Source organism: Halichoeres trimaculatus, unplaced genomic scaffold (assembly GCF_033239565.1).
Source record: "Halichoeres trimaculatus isolate MK-OKI-2021-1 unplaced genomic scaffold, fHalTri1.1 fHalTri1_scaffold_14, whole genome shotgun sequence".
Lineage (NCBI taxonomy): Eukaryota > Metazoa > Chordata > Actinopteri > Labriformes > Labridae > Halichoeres > Halichoeres trimaculatus.
In genome coordinates this window covers 4510983-4534860 of record NW_027437192.1, presented here as the reverse complement: position 1 = coordinate 4534860, position 23878 = coordinate 4510983, and the positions used below count along the sequence as shown (strand labels likewise).

General features: G+C 41.7%; 1 protein-coding gene across 2 annotated transcripts in view; it reads right to left on the bottom strand.

Moving 5' to 3' along the window:
* The window catches only part of LOC141802991 (semaphorin-6D-like), a 207582-nt gene that overhangs the window by 4155 nt on the left and 179549 nt on the right, over nucleotides 1-23878 (bottom strand). For both annotated transcript variants that reach the window (XM_074686839.1, XM_074686840.1), the window contains exons 21-22: nucleotides 2748-2998; nucleotides 73-204 (exon numbers count right to left, since the gene is read on the bottom strand). In XM_074686839.1, the coding sequence (XP_074542940.1) occupies nucleotides 73-204; nucleotides 2748-2998 (383 nt within the window). The remainder of the gene's footprint in view (nucleotides 1-72; nucleotides 205-2747; nucleotides 2999-23878) is intronic.

Sequence of the window (23878 nt, the reverse complement as noted above, 5' to 3'; positions counted from 1 at the left end):
AAGAGAGACCAGACCGCGTGTTACCAAAGAGTCATGACGCTCATCATCAGTAGATTGTCGAGGAGGTCGTACCTGTGACAGGTTGAGGTCGGGGTCTCCCAGCTGCAGACCCTGGTGGACCGGCGTGTGAAGATGAGGCTCTGCGCGCCCGTTGGGGATGAAGGAGCTGTACATCTTCGGCGTGGACATGTCCAGTTTCTCCTCCTGACGGAAACAACAGAAAGAAAACAAGAGGAGTTAAATCTTCTGAGAGCTGATTGGTCTATTTGAATCATGTGACGGCGAGACTTAAAGAAACTTCTCCTCCACATGTTTCAAGGAGCTTTTCAATTACCACACTCCCCACAGGATAATGAGACACTCATATAGATTTGATCAGAGGGGTCAGAGGTCAGCAGGAAGCCGGCAGAGACCAGGATTTAAGCTCAAGGACACGTTGGAAGAGGACGGCGCTGGTAATGAAACAGTCGATGTAATGACTGAATAAAAGACCGAAGTGAAGCTGTTAACTTCTCTCGGCCCCGGAGGGACGATGAATATTAAAGCCGCTGCTCAGGATTCTGCTGAATGTGTCCGTCTCTGCCTCGCAGCTCCTCTCTGACAACCTGCTGCAGGTGCGTGAAATACAGAAGAGGGCGAGTATCGACCTCACTTTCTGAGATCCTGCTTCCCTGGAAAGTCTGAAACCTTCACTAATGAGCCTGAGGTTTCCTGACAGAAATCCAGCAGCACAACACATCCAAAAATCATCATCATCATCATCAGCATCATCATCATCGCTGCAATAAACACATCATGAAGCTCAGCAAGCAGCCTCAAAACCTCAGATTGTTAAATGTAATTTTGTTTTAGTTTTCTCATGGCTACTTGATATTAAGATGTGCTCATGAGAATATTTCCCACATGTATTAAAAAAGTTTCCTGAGTTTATTTATTTATTTTTTTTGCCAATTTAAAAGTTTCCACACCTTTTGTAAAATCCTCACTTTTTCTTTTAAAAGTTTCTTATTTCATGAGAAAGTTTCCTGTGATGATAAAGAAACTAAAAGCATGCTCCAAAAACATTACTTGTGTTAATGTGAAAGTTTTCTGAGCTTAAACTAACATTTTCTTTGCATATGAGAAACTTTCTACAGTTTTCAAGAAATTTTCAATCTTCTCATATTCTTATGATAAAAATTTCTAATGGTTATAAGACCTTATGGTGTGCTCATAAGAAACTTTTGTATGTGCATGAGAATGTTTTTCTTGATCACTAAAAGGTTTCCTGAGCTTACATTGACATTTTTTGCCTATGAGAAAGTTTCCATGGCTTTTGAAAAAGCTTCACTTTGTCCTTAGAAAGTTTCACATTCTTATGAGAAAGTTTTCTGTGATGATGAATAAACTAAAAGCATGCTCATGAGAACATTTCCTGTGTTCATAAGAAAGTTTCATATGCTCATGAGAAAATCTGTCATGGCTGGGAGGTATTTTGATGTGCCAATGAGAAACATGTGCATGTTCATGAGAATATTTTTCATGTTTTTTTAAAAAAAGTCTTACATTGTTTGACTCAGAGAAAGTTTCCACAGCTTCTGTGGCAACTAAATATTTTCTTTATAAAGTTTCACATTCTTATGAGAAAGTTTTCTGTGATGACGAGAGAACTAAAAAAAAAAAAGGCTCATACGGAAGTTTCCTGAGACTGGTGTTCATGAGAAAGTTTACAATGTTCACAAGACAATTTCACATTTTTATGAAAATATTTGCCTTGCTCATGAGAGTTTCCTAAGCAAACAAGATATTTATCCTCTTTACGTAAAATATTCTCAGCTTTCATAAAAGGGTTTCCCATGTTAATGAGAAAATCTCATGTGTCCCTGAGAAAGTTTCCTGTGTCAATGCAAAAGTGTAATGTGCCAGTGAGAAAGCTTAATGTCTTAGTAGAAAAACTTCCCTTTTTCTTAGTGAAGTTTTTGATGCCCATGAGAATGTTTCTTGTGGTCATGAGAAAGTTTCTCATGTTAAGGCAAAATTTCCCATGTTCATGAGAATCTTATGCCACTGGCAAAGTTTTCTGCGATCACGAGAAAAACTTTGGTGTGAATGAGAAAGTTTCTTATGCTCATGAAAGAACTCCCCAATTTTCAAAAGTAAGTTTCTCTTGTTCATGAAAAAGATTCATGAGCAAATGAGAAAGTTGAGTGTGGTAATGTGAAAGATTCCAGGTTTTATGAGAAAATTCCTCATGCTCTTGAGCAAAGTTTCTGTGTTAATGGACAATTTTCTTGAGATTCTGATGCCCATGAGAATGTTTCCTGTGTTGATGAGAAAGTTTTTCTGTTGATGAGAAAGTCTCCAGTGCCAATGATAAAATTTGCCAAGTTTCTTAAATGGTGAGCACGTTTCCTGTGTTCATGAGAAAATTTCTCATTTTTTGGCAAAATTTCTAATGTCAATGAGAAAGTTTCATGTGCTAATGAGAAAGCTTAATGTTTAAAAGGGAAAATTTTCTCATAAGTATGAAAATGTGGCCACACTCATGAGAAAAAAATGATATTTTATGAGAATGGAAAACTTCCTGTGAGTACAAACAAGTTTTTTTTGTCATCACAAACTAAAGTCAAAAAGTTTTCTCATGGCCCTGTTTTGGTATATGGTGTGATTTTAACCTGAAGTTATCAAAAAAGAAGCCCTTCAAAATAAAAGCCTGTCCTGCAGCTTTCAGAGATCAGTGTTTGACGACGTTTGAAGGCTCCTCCCACCTTTGGCTGTCCGTCCAAGAGTCCGTTGAGTTTGGCGAGTGACCTCAGCGATAAGGCGTGTGGCAGTGACGCCTCGGGGTCTTTGCCCAGCTTCCTCGCCCTCTGAGCGGCGCTGCGGCTGCAGTAGCACGACACCAGGAAACCTGACAAGATGGCGCCCAGGAAGAAGGCCACGAGCACGCAGGCGATCAGCAGCGTGTAGTGGACGTTAGCACCCGGACGCTGGTCCAGCTCGGGGAGACGCCGGACACCTGGAGGACACGGGAAGAAGGAGGAAACTGAGAGTTAGACTCAGAGACGGAGCAAAGATCAGAAACCGAGGACGAGGAGCAGAAGAAAGGAAGACAGAGACAGAGACGAGGATTGGACTTAACGAGAGAAGAGGTTCACAGGTGAGAAAACAGATCTGAGAAGAAGGGAGAGAAGAGAGGAGGATAAGAAAGAGGAGAGAGATGGGTGAGGAGAGGAGGAGGATGACAAAAGGATGGAAGGAGGAGAGGAGGAGCGATGGAGACGAGAGGAGATGAAAGAGAAAGAGTTTTTTGTTTGGCAGTTTTCACCTCATCAGATCAAAGCTTCACAGATTCATGAGTCATCACAGACACACACACACACACACACACACACACACACACACACACACACACACACACACACACACACATACACACAGGTTAGTGCTGCAGTCATCAATACTAGGATGCACAAATGCTGCTTGTGTTGCGTTCAGGTTTCAAGATGGAATCAGTCAAAAGAGTTCTCCATTCCTTCCTGATTTAATCCTTTTTTTAACTTTCTGTTTTTCTTTTGTGGTTTTTAAAACCTAAAACTTATTTGTTTTATCTGTAAATTTAAAGATTTGATTTGTTGAACTGTTCATTTTCCAGCTTATCAAAAATTAACTCCGTGCTCAGATCATAATTTGCAAAGCCGACAGTTTCCCCATAGGAAAACCAGAACTGATGAAAAAAAACTCCCGCTCTGTTTACGTGTTTCTTGATGACTGCCAAAGCTGCTCTCCCGTTTTTTCCTGACAGCCCCTGAATGCATCATCAGGCGCTGAGTCACCGCTGCAGCTCCGTGTCCATGTGATGAAGCACTTTAACAAATGAAAGCTGCGACTTTCAGGGAGCATTTGTTTGTCTTCAGCACCTCAGCAGCTCTTTTCATTAACACCGTCCTGCTTCACATTCACCAACACACACACTGTTACACACACTGTAACACACACACACTCTCCTGGCAGCTTCCCAGACCTGAGAGTGACAGGTTGATTTACCTGCACACACTCGCAGGGCATTTTACAAATTTTACAGCTCACTTTGAACGTCTCTGCTGCAGGGGGGAAACGTATCCTGTCTTCCTGATCCAGCTCTGAACTCAACGTGAGAGCGGGAACGTCGAGATGATTATTCAGCTAAAGTCAGTCACTGGATCCGTCTAACAAGCAGTGTTGGGAATAATGGTGTCAAAACTAATGCCGTTAATCCTACCAGTAACAGGCAATCTAATCAATCACTATTTCAAACGTTATGACGCCAAAGATCTGATGCTAAAGTAAACTTTTCAGCAACAAATATCACACAGCTACCTGTGTCTGTGTAACCTGCAGTCAGAGAGGATCTCATGCAGCGTATTTGGATCAAACCAACTCCAGGGAGAGGTGGGGATGCTTTTCCAGGTTTGAATGTAAGGCTTAAGTAGCCGACTTGTTTTTAAAACAACTATGTTTGATAACTATGTTTTTAAAAAATAGCAAAAGTGAAAAAAAAAAAAAACTCACACTGTCAGAGTTTTTTTTTAATCAAAATTAAACTGGAGTGCAAAATAAAACAGTTAAACATTTCACTTCCTTTATTCATGTTGTCTAAACGGGACCTGAAGCATATTTGCTGTGGTGTCAAACCGCAGCAATGTAGCGCCAGCTACTGGCAGGAAGACTTACTGGATGTAAGATATTTTTGCTCTGAGTATCAGCTGCTGAAAGCGGCAGCATTTACGGCATTTAAATCAGGCTGTAATGGTCAGATATCAATACTTGGTATCCCTAGTTTTCAGGATAGGAGTAAAGAGACACCGCTTCAACGTTAAAGATGTTAAAGTCAAGAACAGACTTCCCAGAGAAAAACCTACTCAAAAACTGAATTCTTTCTTCTTTACCCAGTAACTAATTACATTTTTAGTGATGATCCTCTCCTGGTTCATATTGGGCTGTAAAACCTCAAACCTGTTGACTCCTGGCTCTGCTCACATTATCTCTGTTTGTTGGTGTAGGTAAGATAAACACCACCTGGTCTGGACAAACTTTGTTTTATCCAGAAAGTCACTGGCGATTTTATGTTTCAATCATTTTTTTTAGCATGGTCTCCAGGAGCCGAATATGCTTCATGTCTATATTACTTTTCAAGGCTAAAAAGAGAAACCAGAATTCCTTTCTCAAACCCCAAGGTGTTATACTCAGATTCACAAGAAAAGGGTTAAAAACAATGTTACATTTCTAAAAGAATTCCGGGTACAGAGTTTTCAAAAATTAGGCCTGAACCACACGTATATGGATATATTCCTAAACGCGCATTTTCCTGTCCGATTGGGCCTCCCAACCACACGAACACGGAGATTTCACCCACGTAAACGGAGATTTTTAAAAATGGATAAAAAAGTGAAGAAATAAAAAAATATCCGGTTGAGTGGATCCGTGTAGCGGTGTTAAACGGAGCTGGTGTTGACATGATGACGTCAAGCGCCCAGCAACAAGTCACTGTGTTTGACTGCGCATGCTCATAACGTTCTTCTTCTATGGTTTTCACATTTTGCTAACCTGCCACTTATCGGCCAGGCATGGCCTTGCAGGCTTCAGAGGTGATCGTTTTCAGTTTGGCCTCTTCGTATGGACAGAGATATTTCTGTGGTGTGGACAGAGATTTTTTGTTTAAACGAGGGAAAAGATATCCGATCAAAAAAATATCCATAAACGTGTGGTTCAGGCCTTAATCCAGCTGCTAAATGGTTCTGTTATCAAATTAAGGTACCTGATTGTTCAAATTCCCATTTCCATCCAGCATTAAAAATAAAATAAAATACAGACCTTTTACCACATCATCATAGTACTCATAGTTCATTGTCAAGTGCTGATCCTTGTACTTATTTGTTTTGATGTAAATATGTAAATAGTAATATTTTTCTACTTTCCTGTACTTCTTTAAATTTGTGATGTCATATCATTATTCTTATTATTTTTATCATTATTAAAGCCCCCCCCCCAAAAAAAAAAAAAAAAAAAAAAAAAAGAAATCGCGAACAAAATTCAATCTCGGTGAGAAATGTATGATTACGTGAGATAAATACACTGGCCAAAAAATGAATGCTGCATAGCGCCCCCTAGGGGCTTAAAACTGCAGCCCTGCAGGCTACTTTGAGTTACAGCCCTGAAACTTGGTGTACATAACTACCACGCATAGCTCTACAAAAAAGTCTCTTACAGCTATTGTGATTTCCAAACACAAACTTCGCTATTTGGACCTAAACATCGGATTTTGACGATTTATAGGCTATGTATTTCAATGAACTAGTCCTACGTTATTTCTCACATCAACTCCAAACTTGGCTTGTGTACACCAAACACATTGAAGATCAATAATCATGATAGGATTTACAGATTATTAATGGGCGTGGCCACAAATGACCACCAAAGTTGACCATTTTGCGCTGACATTAATGCTCACAGCGCCACCCAGGGGCTCAAAACTGCAGCCCGTCCAGCTACTATGAGCTACAGGCTTGAAATGTTTTGGGCATAATTATCATGCTTGGACCTATGGCTTTTGGTTAAGCCACATGTTGCTGCGCATCTGGCGACCAGGACATGCCTGAACGGGGACATGTGGGCCAATAGGCAAGGGCTCGATATTTCTGCTTGCAGCTTCATTTATTATTATTATTATTATTATTATTATTATTATTATTATTATTATTATTATTATTGCATTAATTGCACTTTTTTTCTGTGAGCTGCTGAGGCAAAAAAAACCCCCATAAGTATCAATTCTATCCCAGACTGTTTGTGCGTTTCAACATTTAAACACTGATTAATAAGCTGCACCAATCATTTCAAACTACCTCCAGGATGTTTGTTTAAGCCCCGCCCACACGCTCCGACTGACAGGTGATTGTGTGGCACACACAGCAGTCTCAAAGTAAGGAGTCTTTTTCCTGCCTGGTAGTTCACCTTCTGCAGAGAAACAGCTTCATTCTTATTCCACACACACACATCCACACCTGTCACATGTGTGTAAGTGTGTGTAAGTGTGTGTAAGGTGTGAGTCGCCTGACCTTTAAAAAGAGAGGATGGTGTGTGTTACAGCGTTTTTCCTGGCGAAACGAAAAAGTCAAACTTGACAAGGTTTCTTTTTTTTTTCCTTCTCACTTGCTCTCACTACCCACACACACACACACACACACACACACACACACACACACACACACACACACACACTTACACACACACTATCATTTTAATTTCTAACATTCCTCTCCCTCCTCTTTAATCCTCGTCTGTCACTCCTCTCTCCTTCCTCTTTTCTTTCCTCTCTCTTCGTCTTCGTCTTCGTCTCTTTCTCTCCTTCGCTCTGTCACCGCCGTCTTCCTCCTCCTGAATACCAATGGATCTGGAGGAGAACGGGTGGGCGAAGGAGAAGTGGAGAGAGGGAGCATGCTAATGAGGCAGAAGTTTCTGGAGCTTGACTCCAGTGTCGGAGCGTCGGCCTTAAAGCGACAGTTGGTGTTGAGTGAGCGGCTGAACTCAGACACAGCTGGTGCAAATGTCAGACGGTAATGGAGGGTGAGCATCACACCGTGCTGAAGACTTAAACTAGAGACTAAGACCAGAAATTCACCAGGAAAATATTTACTGAGTATTCAGACTTATTCAGTGACCAGCAGAGTCGCCCCCTGCTGGACAAACAGGGGAGTTCAGCACAAGCTTTCCCTCTAAAACCAGTGGCTTTGTTGAATTTGAAAACGGCCTGTGTTTTCCTTGTGACATCACACATATGTCTTTGTTCCAGTGGTTTCCATGGTGATGGTAAATCTCCATTCATCTAAATGGGAGGGAAATAAAGGAATCCATTCAATTGCTCTGAAACTGACTTCAGATATTATTTCTGTGAACTTTAACTATATATTGTTCATTTATCATGAGCAGAGCTTCCGTTATAACCTTACAGTGACTATGTTGCAAAACTGAAAAAAAAAATGCCTCCAAACTGGCAACCCCCCCTCAAAAAAATAAATAAATAAATAAGAATAAATAAATAAATATATAAATAAATAAAAACCCTTAAAAAACACCCAAAGTGGCAGCCGTCTTGAATTTGAAGGTTAAAATAAGGTCAAACAGTTATGTTACCTAGAAATATGTGTTCCTTAACAAAAGTACAGTAAGTTTGTAATACACCACTTTGGTTTTCAGTTTCGGAAAATGGAGCTACAGCCGATGGATTCACCTCTATGTCGTTAATTATATCATGGGAGAATCATCATATTTGATTTTAAATCTTACACCAAAAGTTAAATCGTTTACTAAAAATAAGCTGGGGGGAAAAAAATAAACGACCTTCTATACAGGGCTTGACATTGACTTTTTTGCTCACCAGCTACTGTGGCTAGTGGTTTCTCAGAGTTACTAGTCACTCAGAATTTTCACTAGCCACAATTTTGTTGTTAGATAATTATGTTTAATATGGTTAAAGCTAATGAAGACATGCTAAAGTTTACTTGAAATAGATTTACAACCTTTTTAAATATAAATGACCCCTGTACACACTCAAATAAAGACTATATAAATTAGGTATTCAGCTCTGAAATGGTTGTGCTCCTTAAATAAATATGCAGACTATTGAAACAAAGTAATAAAAGGAGGACTTTATTACTGTATTGAATGAAAGTTGTGACGGTCGAAGATTAACTGAAAAGATATAAACTAATCTGAAAAATCTAGCAAGAAACACTGTCTGCTTAAATATTTATTTACAACAGGAAATTTACAGTAATAAACTAAGTACCATACTTTCTGGACCATAAGTCACTCTGGAGTATAATCATATGTTTTTTTGAAGTCATATCAGTCAAAAAATGTGTCATGAAGACGAAAACAACAGACATGAGTCACACTGTACCATAAGTTTCATTAATTTAGAATGATTTGGTTTGTTTACTTTATTTTCAGAGTGAACTTTTTAAATATAACTTTGATAAATGTTTGTATATTAGGAGGTTTAAATATTGTTTCTTCAGCTCCTCATATCTGTGACCAGTTTCTCTTCTCTCCTCCTCCCCTCTCCCCTGCTCTAGGTGAGTGTTGCTGGTGATATTGGTGCAGGCGCTAGTTTGTGACTTAAACCCCAGAATCTGTTTACAATAGAGAGTGAAAAAGACGCGTCTGAACTTTTAAATCATGTTTTCAAGGCGCTAAACACGGGAGCTGTCACAGCGTCCAAGACGGAGGCTGGTGACGAGCGCGTCTGAGTGCCTGTCAGTAGAAGCCTTCGCAAATGGACCAATGAGCAAACACTGTGCGCAGGCAGTGCCCATGGGAGTTGTAGTGTCATCGTCTCATAATGCAATGGGTTTAGTATTTCAGATGCTGTTTTAGAAAACTACAATTAAATAATTCAACCTGCCAAAGTGGCGAGTAGGAGTGATGGTGTTACCCATCACAGCTGGAATTCACTTCCATTTGGCAGGTTGGCGGGTGTTAAAGTCAAGCCCTGCTTCAATATAATCCACGGAGGGTTTACCTACTACATACTGAATTTCAGCCAAAATAGTAGGCACTGCTAGTGTCGTAGGGGGTTTGGAACACAGCCAGAATCTCTGTGATGTCATGCATCTGTTACACATACTGAGTTTTGAACCCTATCATTGTGTGACACCAAGTGTTTAAGTTTAGACTCAATCTAGCTTTTTTTTATGTTCAGTTTGAGGTATGGACTTTAGGCTTTTCGCAGACAGCTACAGGGTAGCTCTATATGGCTACCTAGCGCTATTTAGAGTTTAAATATCAATATTTTATCACAGGTCAAAATATCACAACATATAGAATAGAATAGAATAGAATAGAATAGAAAATACTTTATTTATCCCCGAGGGGAAATTCAGGAGTCACCGCAGCATTTAAGAAAACAAAAGTAAGAAAGAGTATAGAAAGTGCAAAAAGGTCCATAAGAAATTAGATGACGACTTCCCGTCCACCACTCGTCCACCACTCTCCAGCCCAGCCAGTCTCCACCTCCACAGGGTCCAGGACTGAGCCTCCCCAGAAGTCTGTTCAGTCTCTGTCTCCTGGATCCTGTCTGCTCACAGCAGGCGAAGCTCCTCCGATGTGTTGCCGGCGTCCGATGTCAGCTCCGTCAGCCACGTCCGTGAACAGCACGATGCCGCTGGGTTAGCACAGCTAGCTCGTCCATCCCCCGGAGCTAGATCCCACGTTCCCAACGATGGATGGAAGGACAGGTCCACGTTGTCATCTCCCAGCTCACATCCGAGAACCAGCACGTCGTCCTCACCTCCTCTTCCTCAGCTCGAGGGAAATCATCAAGCCCTACACTAGTTACAGGCTGCTAACAGCTGAGTTCGCATGTAAACAATGCAGCCATGGTTACATGTAGGATCTCCAGACAAACACAGGAGAAAAGTAGTAAAAAATATCGCCGAAGCCACAAAAAGTTTGGTGTCCGTGACCGACAATGAACCATACAAAGTGATGATCCACTCCAAATACAAAGATTACGAAAAAGAGACAAAAAAAATTACAAGAAACGGACAAAGACGAGAGAGCTGCTGCAACAGGCAGTTACTTGGGCAGCGCCTGTTAGTTATGATTGTTATTGTTGGATCAATATTTTTTCTGGGCCATCTGCCCTCCTTTAACCCTCGTGTTTCAAATAGTTCGAAGGTGGGCGAGACAAACTTCAACAACTACTCCAAAGATTGAATCTTTTTAAATAAACTACAGCTTTATTCACACTGACATGAATTTAGCTCCACATGTGGTGTTTGTTATTCTGAATCATTCCATGCTCTTCTCACTGAATAAACAGTTCATTTCTACATTTCAGATTCAGCAGGAGAGTGACGAGGAAATAAAAACGCAGCCAGATGAAAGAGGAAGGAGATGAAGGGTCGAGCCAGCGCTGAAGGACAGGCGGAGCGTGAGTGAAAGCGTACAGTAAGTCTGAGACTGACAGGAAACACAGAGCCGCGACAGAAGAGCGAGAGAGACTTCACCCAGAAGATTTCAGCCTCGATCCGTAAAAACTTTTACAATCCAGAGTGACAGCAGAGAGAAAAGAGAAAGTGGCAGAGAGGTGGAGGAGAAGGAGAAACAAAGAGGGGGAGAGGAAGACTTCTTCATGTCGGGCTGTAATTAGCATAATGTTTTTCTCACTGCGTCTCCATCATCCTATTTATAACTGTCAGAGTGAAGGACGGAGATGAAAGAGGGGAAATAACGAACATGAAATCGTCTCTGTTAAACACAGGGGGCTGCGTATGTGTGTATGTGTGTGTGTGTGTGTGTGTGTTAATCCTGTGGACGTGTAATGACTGCTTGTTCTACTTCAACACTATTTAGCATAAAAGACACATTTGTTCCGTGCCGTCTCGTATCAAAGCCGGGCCTCGGAGGCCTCGAGGCGACGCCTGCTTTGAGGTTAGACTCAGTTGCCAGTTCGAGTCCCGGGCCGGCGGGAAGCTGGGAATCAAACCCCTGGACGGCTGACAGTGCAAGGCGTGAAATTAGCTTTTTGTTTCTGGGGGTATTTTTGGCGCTTTGATCAGGTTTTCAGGGACATGCTGCTCCTTCTGTGCATGTTTGACTCAGCTTGGCAAACGCATCAGGGAGCTTGCACGCTTTAAAGTATTACTCAGCGTCCTTTAAGTTCAAAAACTCAACTTCTGAGCAAGGATTAACCAACTGAGGCTCAGCTGGCTTTTTTTTTTCTTGTTTGATGGATGTGACGAGTTATCCAAGAGCTCAAATCTACAAGTCTTAGCTCAGACGACAGCAGCTCTACTTGAAGACTGGTGTTTCGTTTGTAGTCTAAGTAGTGTCGACCAATCAGGTGTCAGCTGGAAGAACAGTCAGTATGGAGAGCAACAGCAGGCTGTCTGTGATCGCCGAGTTACGGAACTTCTACAGGCTTACAGTTCTACAGTTTCATTTAGCAGACGCTTTTGTCCAAAGCGACACGCAACACAAGCAAGAATTTTGACAGAAGAGAAAACTTTTGTAAGCGCGACAAAGTGCCACAAATTATTTGGCTGCAGGTGCTACCTTTAAGATCAAGATTTTTTTTCCACATAGAATAATGTGTCTGTAACTAAACAAAATTAAAGCTGCAAGCAGCATCAGAGGGGTCTTTGGGCTCCTGTCGGTCCCTTCTGCCGGTCTGTCATACCTGTTTCCACTTCATCCCTTTCTGTCCCTCTTAATGCTATAACAGTTGATACCATGGCTGTGTCCGAAATGGCATACCAACATACTACATACTACATGGTCGTTGTGTATATACTGTATACTACATACTATAAGTATGATTAGAGTGCCAACCGTTTACACTGTAGTATACTACTCGGTTTCCCATGATACATTTCAAAACCTCCGACGACAAAAATTGGAAGCACACATAAGTCTATGGAAGCACACCAGGCTATCAAATATCTCAGCTGATTCGCCATATTTGAAAGTTTTAAGAACATTTTAGGCGAGAAAGTCATCACGCAGAATACCAAAATGTGGTCATTTGGGCCACAAAACGCACGGATATAAATTTAATTTCGACATTTCGGACATTCTGTTAAGAGCGCCAATATGCTATCGAAGAAACTTCCGGTCCGCTCCAAAACAAGAGCCCAATTTACAAAAGCGTTAAAGAACTTAAAGGAGATAAACGGGTGCTTTTATTTTGAAAACGGGAAGTTCGCTAGTGGATGATTTTTAGCTAACACCGGTCTCAAGACGAATTCATCTCTCTTCAAAAAATTAAAAAATGTTTACTGCTCGCAGACACTTAAGACGATCCGTCCGTCGCCTCAGGCACTTTATTTCTTTGTCCTTACGTTTAGGTTTCCCTGTAGAGCTAAGTCCATTTTAGTCACTTCTCATCTTGTCATCTCATTCTGTATTTACGTTTATAAATACGGGGCTCGCAATGCATTATGGGGCGTGTCAGTGCGACTAGTATGCCCACCTCCCATACTTAAAATTTTTACCAATATAGTATACATCTGGGTATTTCTCGCGCACACAATCTTTTCATACTATTTAATGTGAACGCACTACATACTATTTTTGACGTCACACTTAGTATGAGTAGTACGTTAGTATGCCATTTCGGACACAGCCCATGTATTATTTCCTCTGCTAAGTCCCATGACCAGCTGCACGGAACTCCTAATCAGTGTGTGACATCATCACACAACTGCAGCAGAGTGAAGGGTGAAATTTATTCACACAAATTGTGGAAACAACTCCTCACAGAGGCCACAATTTTACCAAAATCTGTGTAGAAATGTGATATTTCTGTAGGAAATTTTGTCAGGAATCCATTAATGTCATTTTTAGAGCTGTAAGAGTTTCACTTTTTTGTCTAGAGGCCCAAATGTGGAAGCCTGGTGGAGGCTCCAAACCAATGTATTTACATGGAGGGAGCTGAGAGGGCTTCATTGGGGTTTGGCGACTTTGAAGGCTCACCATTTGAAATCCGGCTCTGAAATAAGAACTTCCACAAGAACTTTTGTAGAGCAGGGTCTAGTCTGTAATGTGGGTGATTTTGGAGTCAATACCACTTAAAGTTTCGGCTCCAAGGTTAAAAATGCAGCGAAATCTTTTTTTGAAATGCAAAAATGCCTGCTTCCTGTTTGAGATACGTAAAAAAATACCAGCGTCTCAATTAAATGAACATTGTAACATTGGTTTCATATCTCTACAACCTTCCTACCACCTGCTAGGCGCGTTTTAGTGTGTTTTTTAGTGCCTAGGTGGCGCTAGAGGGTATATTATAGGATGTTGGGGGTTATGTTTGGTATCACATCAAAATTCTTTGCGATTGTGGGGTGTGTGTGTGCCAGATTTGGTGAGTTTTTGAGCATGTTTAGTGGGTCTTGTTAGAGCTCAAAAATCTGACGGAATAATAGAGATCACGTCACACTCCGACATGTGAGCCGTCCCCTGAAGGTGAAATCCAAACTTTAACATGATGCGGCGTCTTTCTGCCTGAGGACACCCCAGAGGGACAGATGTTTGCTGACAGGCAGCTTTATTAACCTCCAAGGTCTTTGCATAATAAAAATCATAAATGGAAACCGTCTCTTGAAGTCTTCATTAAGAGGAAAGGGAACACAGGAAACCTTGAGGAGGACGCCTCACGTCAGACACGCTCGTCCTGCAGGTGACGGTCAGGTGAGTAATTAATATGAGGGAACAGATGCTCATACCTCCGAAGGACGGACGGTGCATTCATGAGCTGTGGGAAATGTGAGTATTTGCATCTCTGTGTGTAGTTACAGTACTGGGGACCATCGCGTCCCTGATGGAGGAGGGTTTGTGTGCGATAAGCTCCACACAGAGCGCTGATTTTAGGATAATGATGATGATGATGGGAGTAAAGACGTCCTTAAACGCTCCCTGGCTGGTGTTAATGGAGTGTTCACCCGACCTTTTAATGCTGCCACTCAGTCATCAGTGAGTTTTTATATCTGTGAGTGTGCTTAATTCAACAGACCGCCTCCGGGATGGGAGAGTTTAACGGCACATAATGTTTAAAGTGTTTTTCTGGAGCTGTTTGCACAAAGCTTCTTTATCCCCCAGCGCCAAATATTCAGAAAAGAGCAAATGAAGCAGCCAGAGGAAAGAAAACCAAGGCTGTGGCACATCATTTTTTAAATTCCCAGATTAATCTAACAGGTTATTATGCATTTAGAGCCAATTCATGCTGCGAAGTTGTAAAAAGTGCTCATCAGAAAAGATTTAAAACCCTGCGTGGGCTCTATCTTTGCTTCCAAAGCAAGAGTCGGATTGAGACTGAGTTTCTGATACGAGACCTCATCTTTTAGACTTAATAATGAAGCAACAAATGCCTGAAACACTCTGTTTGACTGACAGAAAACACATAAAATAAAGCTTAAACACAAGCTTATCAGATCAACTCATGTCTGTAAGTCTCCACTAACATCCCCGACGTTTAATCTCATAAGTTTCCAGAGCTGCAGGCGGACAAAGGAGGATACAAGTTAAACAGAGTGTGTTCTTCATCCAAAACTAAAGCAATTATAATGCATTGTGCTGCACACACACACACTTCTCTGCATGTGTTTGTTTCTCTCTGTAATCCTCCGTACATCTGCAGCACTCTCAGGCTGGATTTAAAAGCAGCCATTTAGCTCTGCATTATCCAGATGCACATAATGGGAGCTGAGGGAGACGCATTAAATGCACTCAGAGGTGGAAATTCACTTAACTTCATGACGTTTTTATTCACAGCGTTCAGAGGGAGCGGGTGTTTAAGTTCAATGTTCTCCTTGGGTTTAACGTCTGCGCTGTAATTTGAGAAACACAATGTGTGCTCTCAGAAACAGAACAAAGTGTTTTTTTTATCGGGGACGTGAACTTTTCAGCACATCTGCAATTTAAATGATGAAGACTGCAGCTCAGGTATCGACCGCTGATGTTTCACCCATCACTTAAAGAAACTCTAACTGCTGACTCTGATTTCAAAGATTTAGTTAAAGGGGCTGTGAGAACTATTGGGGAAAGTTAGAATAAAATAGAATAGAAAATACTTTATTTATCCCCGAGGGGAAATTCAGGAGTCACCGCAGCATTTAAGAAAACAAAAGTAAGAAAGAGTATAGAAAGTGCAAAAAAAGTCCATAAGAAATTAGATGACGACATCCCGTCCACCACTCGTCCACCACTCTCCAGCCCAGCCAGTCTCCACCTCCACAGGGTCCAGGACTGAGCCTCCCCAGAAGTCTGTTCAGTCTCTGTCTGCTCACAGCAAGCGAAGCTCCTCCAATGTGGCGCCGGCGTCCGATGTCAGCTCCGTCAGCCACGTCCGTGAACAGCACGATGCCGCTGGGTTAGCACAGCTAGCTCGTCCATCCCCCGGAGCGAGATCCCATGTTCCCAACAACAATGGATAGAAGGACAGGTCCACGTCGTCACCTCCCAGCTCACATCCGAGAACCAGCACGTCGTCCTCACCTCCTCCTCCTCAGCTCGAGGGAAATCATCAAGCCCTACACTAGTTAGCATTGACATGCTACAGGCTGCTAACAGCTAATTTTGGATGTAAACAATGTAGCCATGGTTACATGTAGGATCTCCAGACAAACACAGGAGAAAAGTAGTGAAAAATACCGCCGAAGCCACAAAAAGTTTGGTGTCCGTGACCGACAATGAACCATACAAAGTGATGATCCACTCCAAATACAAAGATGACGAAAAAGAGACGAAAAAATTACAAGAAACGGACAAAGACGAGAGAGCTGCTGCAACAGGCAGCTACTTGGGTAGCGCCTAGCGAGTTAGTGTTTTTCTCAGATAAAGACTGCATTTCCCATGAGCACTCACACCCACTGTTGTGAGGACATGACTGTTAATAAGGTGTGTGTTTGTTTTGAAAAAGTCCTGGGGACAATAAAGCTCCTTTGAGTTAGCTTGTGCAGAATTTAGCATCTCCCATGGACAAAATAGTTCATCCAATCTCTTTCCCGGTTCAATCAATCAGTAAATCACAAAAAATGTTATCTCTGGACACTTTCCATTAACATAAACAGGTCTAAACAAGTTCCATTGAAGAGGAACAACTTGCCTTTGTTTGTCCTAGTGTCACCTCCATCTTTATATTATTTATATTTCTCGTTGCTAGGCGCTGCCTGATTGTCTGCTCTTCACAGCAGTTGGTTACATCTGTAGCGGTGTTTTTACTAATTTTGCTCCCATATGTGTCCAGGGATCCCCTGTGTCAACATTGTTAAATTTTTTTACACACGAGATCAGCTTTTAAGCAACCTGTAGCATGTCAATGCTAAGTGGTGCTAGGCCCAATGTTCCCCATGAGCTGAGGAGAAGGAGGTGAGGACGACGTGCTGAGGAGAAACTGTCCTTCCATCCATTGTTATGGGGAATGTAGAATGTATTTCTGATAAGATGGACAAGCTAGCCGTGCTAACTCAGGACCGGAGGGGACACCAGAAGGCAAGGTAGCATCAAGCTAATCACAGAGACATGGCTAATAAAGCGAAACACTGGACACAAACACAACACACTGGAGGATTTCACCGTCAATGAAGAGACTGAACAGACTGAGGAAGAGAGCCAGCTCAGTCCTGGGCCCTATCTAGGGAGACCAGGTGTCCCGTTTTGTGTGGGACTGCACAGCACTTTAACCACTTTTCCCACGTCAAATTGAGACACTGTCCTGCATTTGATTGGCTCTTGCTCGAGTCCCCAAAGTGCGGCAGTCTCTTTTCCAAAATCTTAATTTTCATCCAATAGCTGAAAGAGGACTGATGCCATTACATTTGTCCACTGTCAGTCAAACATACATGTGGCGTCAGGAGTTTATCGACCTGTCACCTGCGTTCTCCTGCGTCCACTGACACGAAATACAAAGGTAAAAGCCTCAGACACCAAATTGCAGATTTTGGACAAGAAACATAAAATTCCTGGGAGAAAAAGGAGCTGCTAATATATTTATTTAAGGCTGAAACCATAGACTGTATATAGAGTGGACAGCCTGGCTCTGCCATTTATCATTGTACGGTTATGAAGCAAAATTTCCCCTGTCACAGGCGCAGCCATTTTAGCAGTTTTGCAGCCAGAGTCTGCGCAGTAGAGACGATGAGGGATTTGAGTGGAGCTGGGTGACAGAAAGATTTTTTTTTTCTTTCGAGAGTCTGATCACTTCCTGACTCTACCTCCCAACATATTTTACAATCACCAAAAAAAATACACGAGAATGTCAGCTGTCAGTCATTGTTAAACGTGACGTAAAGCCTTGTTTTTAACCTCTAATAACTAATGAAAACAAAACTTTTCAGAAGAAAAGAGGACCTGAATACAAGGCAGCCAAATGATATCTTCAAATCACCACAACAATTGGATGTGAGAAACGTTTCTACCAGGTGTGTTCATTTTTTAAAGTTTCACTTCACTAAAGTTTCAGTTTCACTAAAGTTCCACTGAGACCACAGCCCATATAGAATGGCTGAGGAGATGGATTTTTTGACCTATACTGCAGCCAGCCACCAGGAGGAGCAGTTTTTGTAAAGACCTCACTTCGAGCCGAGCAAGATGACGTCCATTTTTTTTACAGTCTATGGCTGAAACCAGTGCAGGGTGATTCACAGCCAGTGTTAAAGGATCTTGATTAGTTATTTCTCAGCTCCACATGGAGGAGAGTGCGATGCAAAGCGACACACGTCGTGATGTAAAACCTACAGAAACGGCCTGCGCAGAAAGTTAAAATGTCATCGCCCTTGCCTTGTTGTTTCATTGCACACAAACTAGTTGACCTTTATGAGCTGTGAAAAGTCGATTTATTAACAGTTTTTTATGAGTATCATTTTCCTGTGACAAATGCAATTCTTTGTCTTTTGAATAGGAAAACTTTAATGCCTTGTCAGAAGACTTATTACCTTCATGTAATCAATCTGTGCAATACTCCTTCACTGATTTCTTTCTTTGCACTTTTTACTGTCTTGTTTGCTGCTGTAACTTGGTAAGACTATCTTATCTCACTCAGCCTCTTGCATGTCCTTCTCCTGGGTCCACATCAGTCGGTTGTTGTTATCGAATGTTGTCAACACCCTGCTGACTCTTGGGTAAATTTCCCTGTGAGTATTTTCTGCATCAGATCACTAGAAGAGGAAACAGTGTGGGTGAAACTGGCTGAAGATTTAGGCTATTCACGTTCACGGGGGCTGCTCACCTTGAACTTTTCAGGAAGTTTTCAGGTGTTGTACACTTGTGAACACACCTTCTTTCTCTATCTTTCCCACACACACACACACAGGTGAACAGAACACCTCCAGCTGTGGGCTTCCTTGTAGCTGATTGATTCCCACTGAGCTCCATGTTGTGTTTTTATCGACCAGGTCAATCAGTGTGGGGTCCCACAGCGTGTGTGTGTGTGAGTGTGTGTGTGTGTGTGTGTGTGTGTGGGAGGTGATGGGCTCTTGTTTGGTTGAGCAAATCAAGACTGATGAAGGAAGGTCAGCAAAGAGACACCTCCCACCCACACACCCACACACACATAAAGATCAGCTCTCAGTGTGTGCAGATCAAATGTCACCTTGCTAACATCATGCCGCTAATGCTAATTAGCATGCTAATTTAATAAGAAAGTGTTGGCTCTCTTTTTGAACGCTCTCTCTGGAACAATCCGTTTGTTTAATGTGTTTTCGTTGGACCCGGGCTGGATGCTCCCAAACAACACCTTCACCACTGAGGCAGCTTTTATTCCTCCTTTGTTCGGCTCAGCGCGGGGAGAAGATGTAGATAATTAGTGTCAATACAACTGCTTTTGGCTGCTTTCTACCCCCGCCCCACCTGACACCCCCTCCTCCTCCTCCTCCTCCTGTTCAGCATGGGCCACACAACACACTCAGTCCATTTGTACGAGCTCCAGCTCATTAAAAAACACTTTAACTGGCTATGATGGCTCTTTTGCCCGCTCAATGATCATCACACACACAATAACACACACGGATGAGACAAATCTCACTTTCATTCCGCACACACACACTCACACTCGCACACACGCTCTCCTGGTGTTGAGGGAGGCCGTCAGAAACAGTGGTGTGCTGTAATCACACTCCCTGTCTCTCTGACAGACACACACTGTAATTAGGAAACATCTCAGCAGAGAGGGGAGCTGAAAGTGAGCCGCTTGATTTCAGCCACAGAGATAAACATCGTTTGTTAGCCAGTGTCACAAACACACACCACACACAGGTAGACATGTTTGCTTTAGAGGTGTAGATTTGAGCTCGAGTCAATATTGTGGATCACTGATCTCAGTAAAATGTCTGAGTGAAGTCAGGATGAACTCAGGTGTGAGAGCTGCAGGTAAAAGCTCCAACGCTGCAGGCCTCAACTCCCCGTAAAATGTCAACTCTGGACTCCAGGATCTGAGTTTCAGGGTGTCAATTGTCAAGTTTCTCTTTAGTTTCCAACCAATCAGGTGTCTGTAAATCAGTCTGTATGGAGAGCAAAAGCAGGAAGAAATAAATCCAGTTAAAGCTTGCCTCATGACTCTTATTTAAGCAAACTTAAAGAGGGGGTATTCTTCCTTCCTGTTTTAAACATGAATCTAAAGTAATAATCTAAACGACAGGTTAAGACTTGCTGAAACAAAAGGATCTGGGGCTGGCCTCAAACACCAAGGTCTGCCTATAGCTCCGCCCCAAACAGGCCTCCAGGGGACTAGCCAATCAGAGGAAAGGGGGGTTTATGAAGCAGGGAGCCTTAAACAGACAGAGGCCGAAATAAGTGTTTTCTAAAACAGCCAGGAGAGAAAAATATATATTTTTTATTTGAGCTGTAAATCATGTAGAGATTCTACAAGAACACCAAAGGGAAAAAATTAAGACTAAAAAAGCCCCTCTTTAAGATGCTTTAGTCACAGGAAAATATGTTTCTATTTCAGAGCCATACCCCTGAAGGAAGAGTGATGATGCTGTTTGAAAATGTTTTCAAGGTCAAGTGTGGATGAATTGATCAATTTGTTCCTCAGTATGTTCTGGAATAATAAAATTACAAGATCACATAAGTTTGCATCATTGATGATTATTTCCTGCCCTGTCAGGATGTAAGGGGGAAAAATGAGTGTTTATTTCTTTGTTGTGAACCTTTTACCTTATCGCTCTTGTTACTGAAGCAGAGGATGACAAATGTTACAATGTAAAGAAAGATGTTGACATTTTCAGGAACCCTCCAGAGCTCTGAGATGATTTTCTTCTTCCTATGTAATCCATTATGAGTTCTCCGAAGAGGTCGAGTCTGATTTGAAGCGCTGCTCTATTTAATTCAAATGTCATGCTGGCTGTTGCTGTTGAGCGATAAGAAGCTCGACACTTGAATTTATCGAGCTGTTTAGTATCCTTTAAATGTCAGGGTCTCATTTTAGTGTCATTAAACACAGAGAAGGTTGTTGTGCCAAGCATGATGAGAGTCACACCATCGACTCCCTGCAGCGTCAGAAAGCCCCCGAACGTCTGCGGAGGAGCTCAGGGACCAATGGAGGTCACTCTGAGGGAGTTTGTCCTTCATGATGTTAAAACTGAAAGTTTGCTCATATTCAAGACACAAAACTGCAGGGACAGGAGACAATTAAAGACAGACTTCTACATATTTGATAAAGAACTATAGATTTTCATCACATTAAAGAATACGGTCAAAGTTCAAGATTTGATATTCACAGGATTCTAGAATTTTTTAAAACAAATCAAAATTGAATGTATGAAATGAATTACAGAACTCTAGAATTCTGGGGATGAAGTCAGAGTACTTTTAACATCATCAAGTTCTAGAATTTTTACACTGAGTCACAGTTCCAGATTTAATAACATGATTCTAGAATTCCCTTAATGATGTAGAAACAACAGAATTCCAGACCTTTCCTTTTTTTTAATTAAAAGTCAGAATTTGAATTTTTTATCATACAGTTTTGACTTAAATCTCAGAATTCTTTAAAAACCTGATGTCTGACTTGACATCAAATTCCAGGGAAAAGGTTAGAATTTCATAATACAAGAATGTTGAATTTAATCTTGAAATTAAAAATAAAATCAAATTTGTTTTTTAAATAATGAATAAATTAAATCTAATATCATTTACTTTTTATGTTTTATGTTTAACAACAATGCTTTTTTTTCTTTAACTGGCCTAACCTTAAAAAAAAAGAAAAAAAAAGTGTTCCTTTCTTTTCCAAAGTGCTTTGTTTTCTTTGTTCCAGTTTTAAGGCTGTGAAATGTTGTAAAACTACCCCACCCGACAAACACACAAAACTGTCAAACCCATAAACTGTAAAAAAAAAAAATAAAAAAAATAAAAATGGACGTCATCGTGCTCGGTTCAAAGTGAGGTTGCCATGAAAACTGCTCCCCCTGGTGGCTGGCTGCAGTAGAGGTCAAAAACTCCATCTCCCTAGTCATTCCAGATGGGCTGTGGTCAAACTTTAAAAAAATAATACACCTGGTAGAAATGTTTCTCACGTCTGATTGTTGTGGGGATTTAAAGACATTATTTGGCTGCCTTGAATGCAAGTCCTCTTTTTTCTGAAAAGCTTCTCTGTCATTAGTTATAAGAGGTTAAAAACAAGGTTTCACGCCACATTTAACAATGATTGACAGTTGCCGTTCTTGTTTTTTTTATTTTTTTCAGGGATAGTACATTTGTTAAGAGGTAGATTCAAGAAGTCAAGCATAGACTCTGGCTGCAACCGCTTCAATGGCTGCGCCTGTGACGGGGGAATTTTGGCTTCAAAACGGAACCATGCTGTCCACTCTATGCACAGTTGATGGTCTTTATTACAAGATTTTTGATTTTTAGGGGACCGTTCACACCACCACTACTGTTTCAGAATGAAATGCAAAAGTATTTTGAGTTTTGGCCTCTCATTTAATCGAAAACATCACAACACTACTGCACTTCTCCTGTTTTGTTTGTTAGTAGCAGGTTGGACTTCTTCTGCACGTCTGTTGGGTGTGTGTGAGTGTCTCTACGGTTGTATCGCCAACTACAGGCCTGGCATGCAAAGTACAGCATTTTCAATCTCAGTGTTTCCATGTTAGCACAGATCTTTTTTCAATGTGTTTTTTATGTTTTTAGGTGAAAAGTTGTGTAAATGGGGCCTTAGTTTTGACTAAGAGTCTGCCCTTAATTTGTGTCCTTCTTCTTGGTTTTAGTTGGTTATTTGTTTTTGCAAAAGCATTTCCTTTCTGTTTCTAAGAAGAGCAAACTTGTGCAAACTCCCAGTGGTGAGCAAAAAACAAAATCACAGGGCATGAAAAAGTTTCAGAGTTTGAAAAAGTTTTAAAAATGGAGTCAGTCAAATCTCATGTTTGATGTTCCAGTGAGAACGATAAAAACTCATGAATCTGACCAGCGTTCGAGAACACACAGAGAAGACGTCTTTCTCTTCCACAGTGAGGATCTCGTCAGTCTGAGAGTAGGAGAAGACTGTCTTAACTTCCTCAGAAGTTGACTTCGAGGACATAAAACCCATTTTAATTGCTCATTACGAAGCCGACACTCAGCTGCAGAACAAACTTCATTTCCTGGATCAGCTGCAGTACAATCAGTAATGTAAAGGTCACGGACAGACAGCGCTGGTGTCATCCAGGAACCATCATCATTTGCATCAGCAGAACTCATTCTGCACAATGTCAACTCTCATCTCATAGAAAACTACCCTGTAATGGTGCGCTGCAGCATAATGGCCAATTTATGTCCATTCAGAGCCAAACTAAACCCACCGGGGCCTCCTTTGCACTGCATTAAATAACCAATTTGCAGCGAAAACGTCATTACAGGAACAGTTCCTCGCCAAACGATGTCATTACAGTAACGGCAGCCACTCCAGCGAGGCGCGGCGGATAGATACGCCAACTGAAACATCACTCACTCTTTGTGTTCGGAGCCCTTCATGCCCGACTGACCGACAGCGGCGAGTTAATGCTGCAGACGCCATTATGCAGGAAGTGCCTGCTGCCAGTCCCACTGTATAATCTGAGCGGCAGCATTCACTGCAGGCTTAATCGCTGCATATTAAAGCTGCAGATTCACAATAAAACATGATGCTGCCAATTGGTGCAAACGCTACCTGACGCCGGCGCTGAGTTACAGAGCCATTAACTCTGCGGGTGTTCCCCGCGGGCGTCAATAAAATGTGAAAGTTAAACGACACGGTTAATCAGGAGAGAATTAGAGTGAGTTTAAAGATGAATATGAGGAGGAATGTTAATGAAGCTGCCAGCATCTTTAAAAAGTCCCGCTGCTTCCCATCTGCCGGGGCAGGAATCCCGTCAGTCAGTCGAGGCTAATCACCGCACGGCGAGGGGGCGGC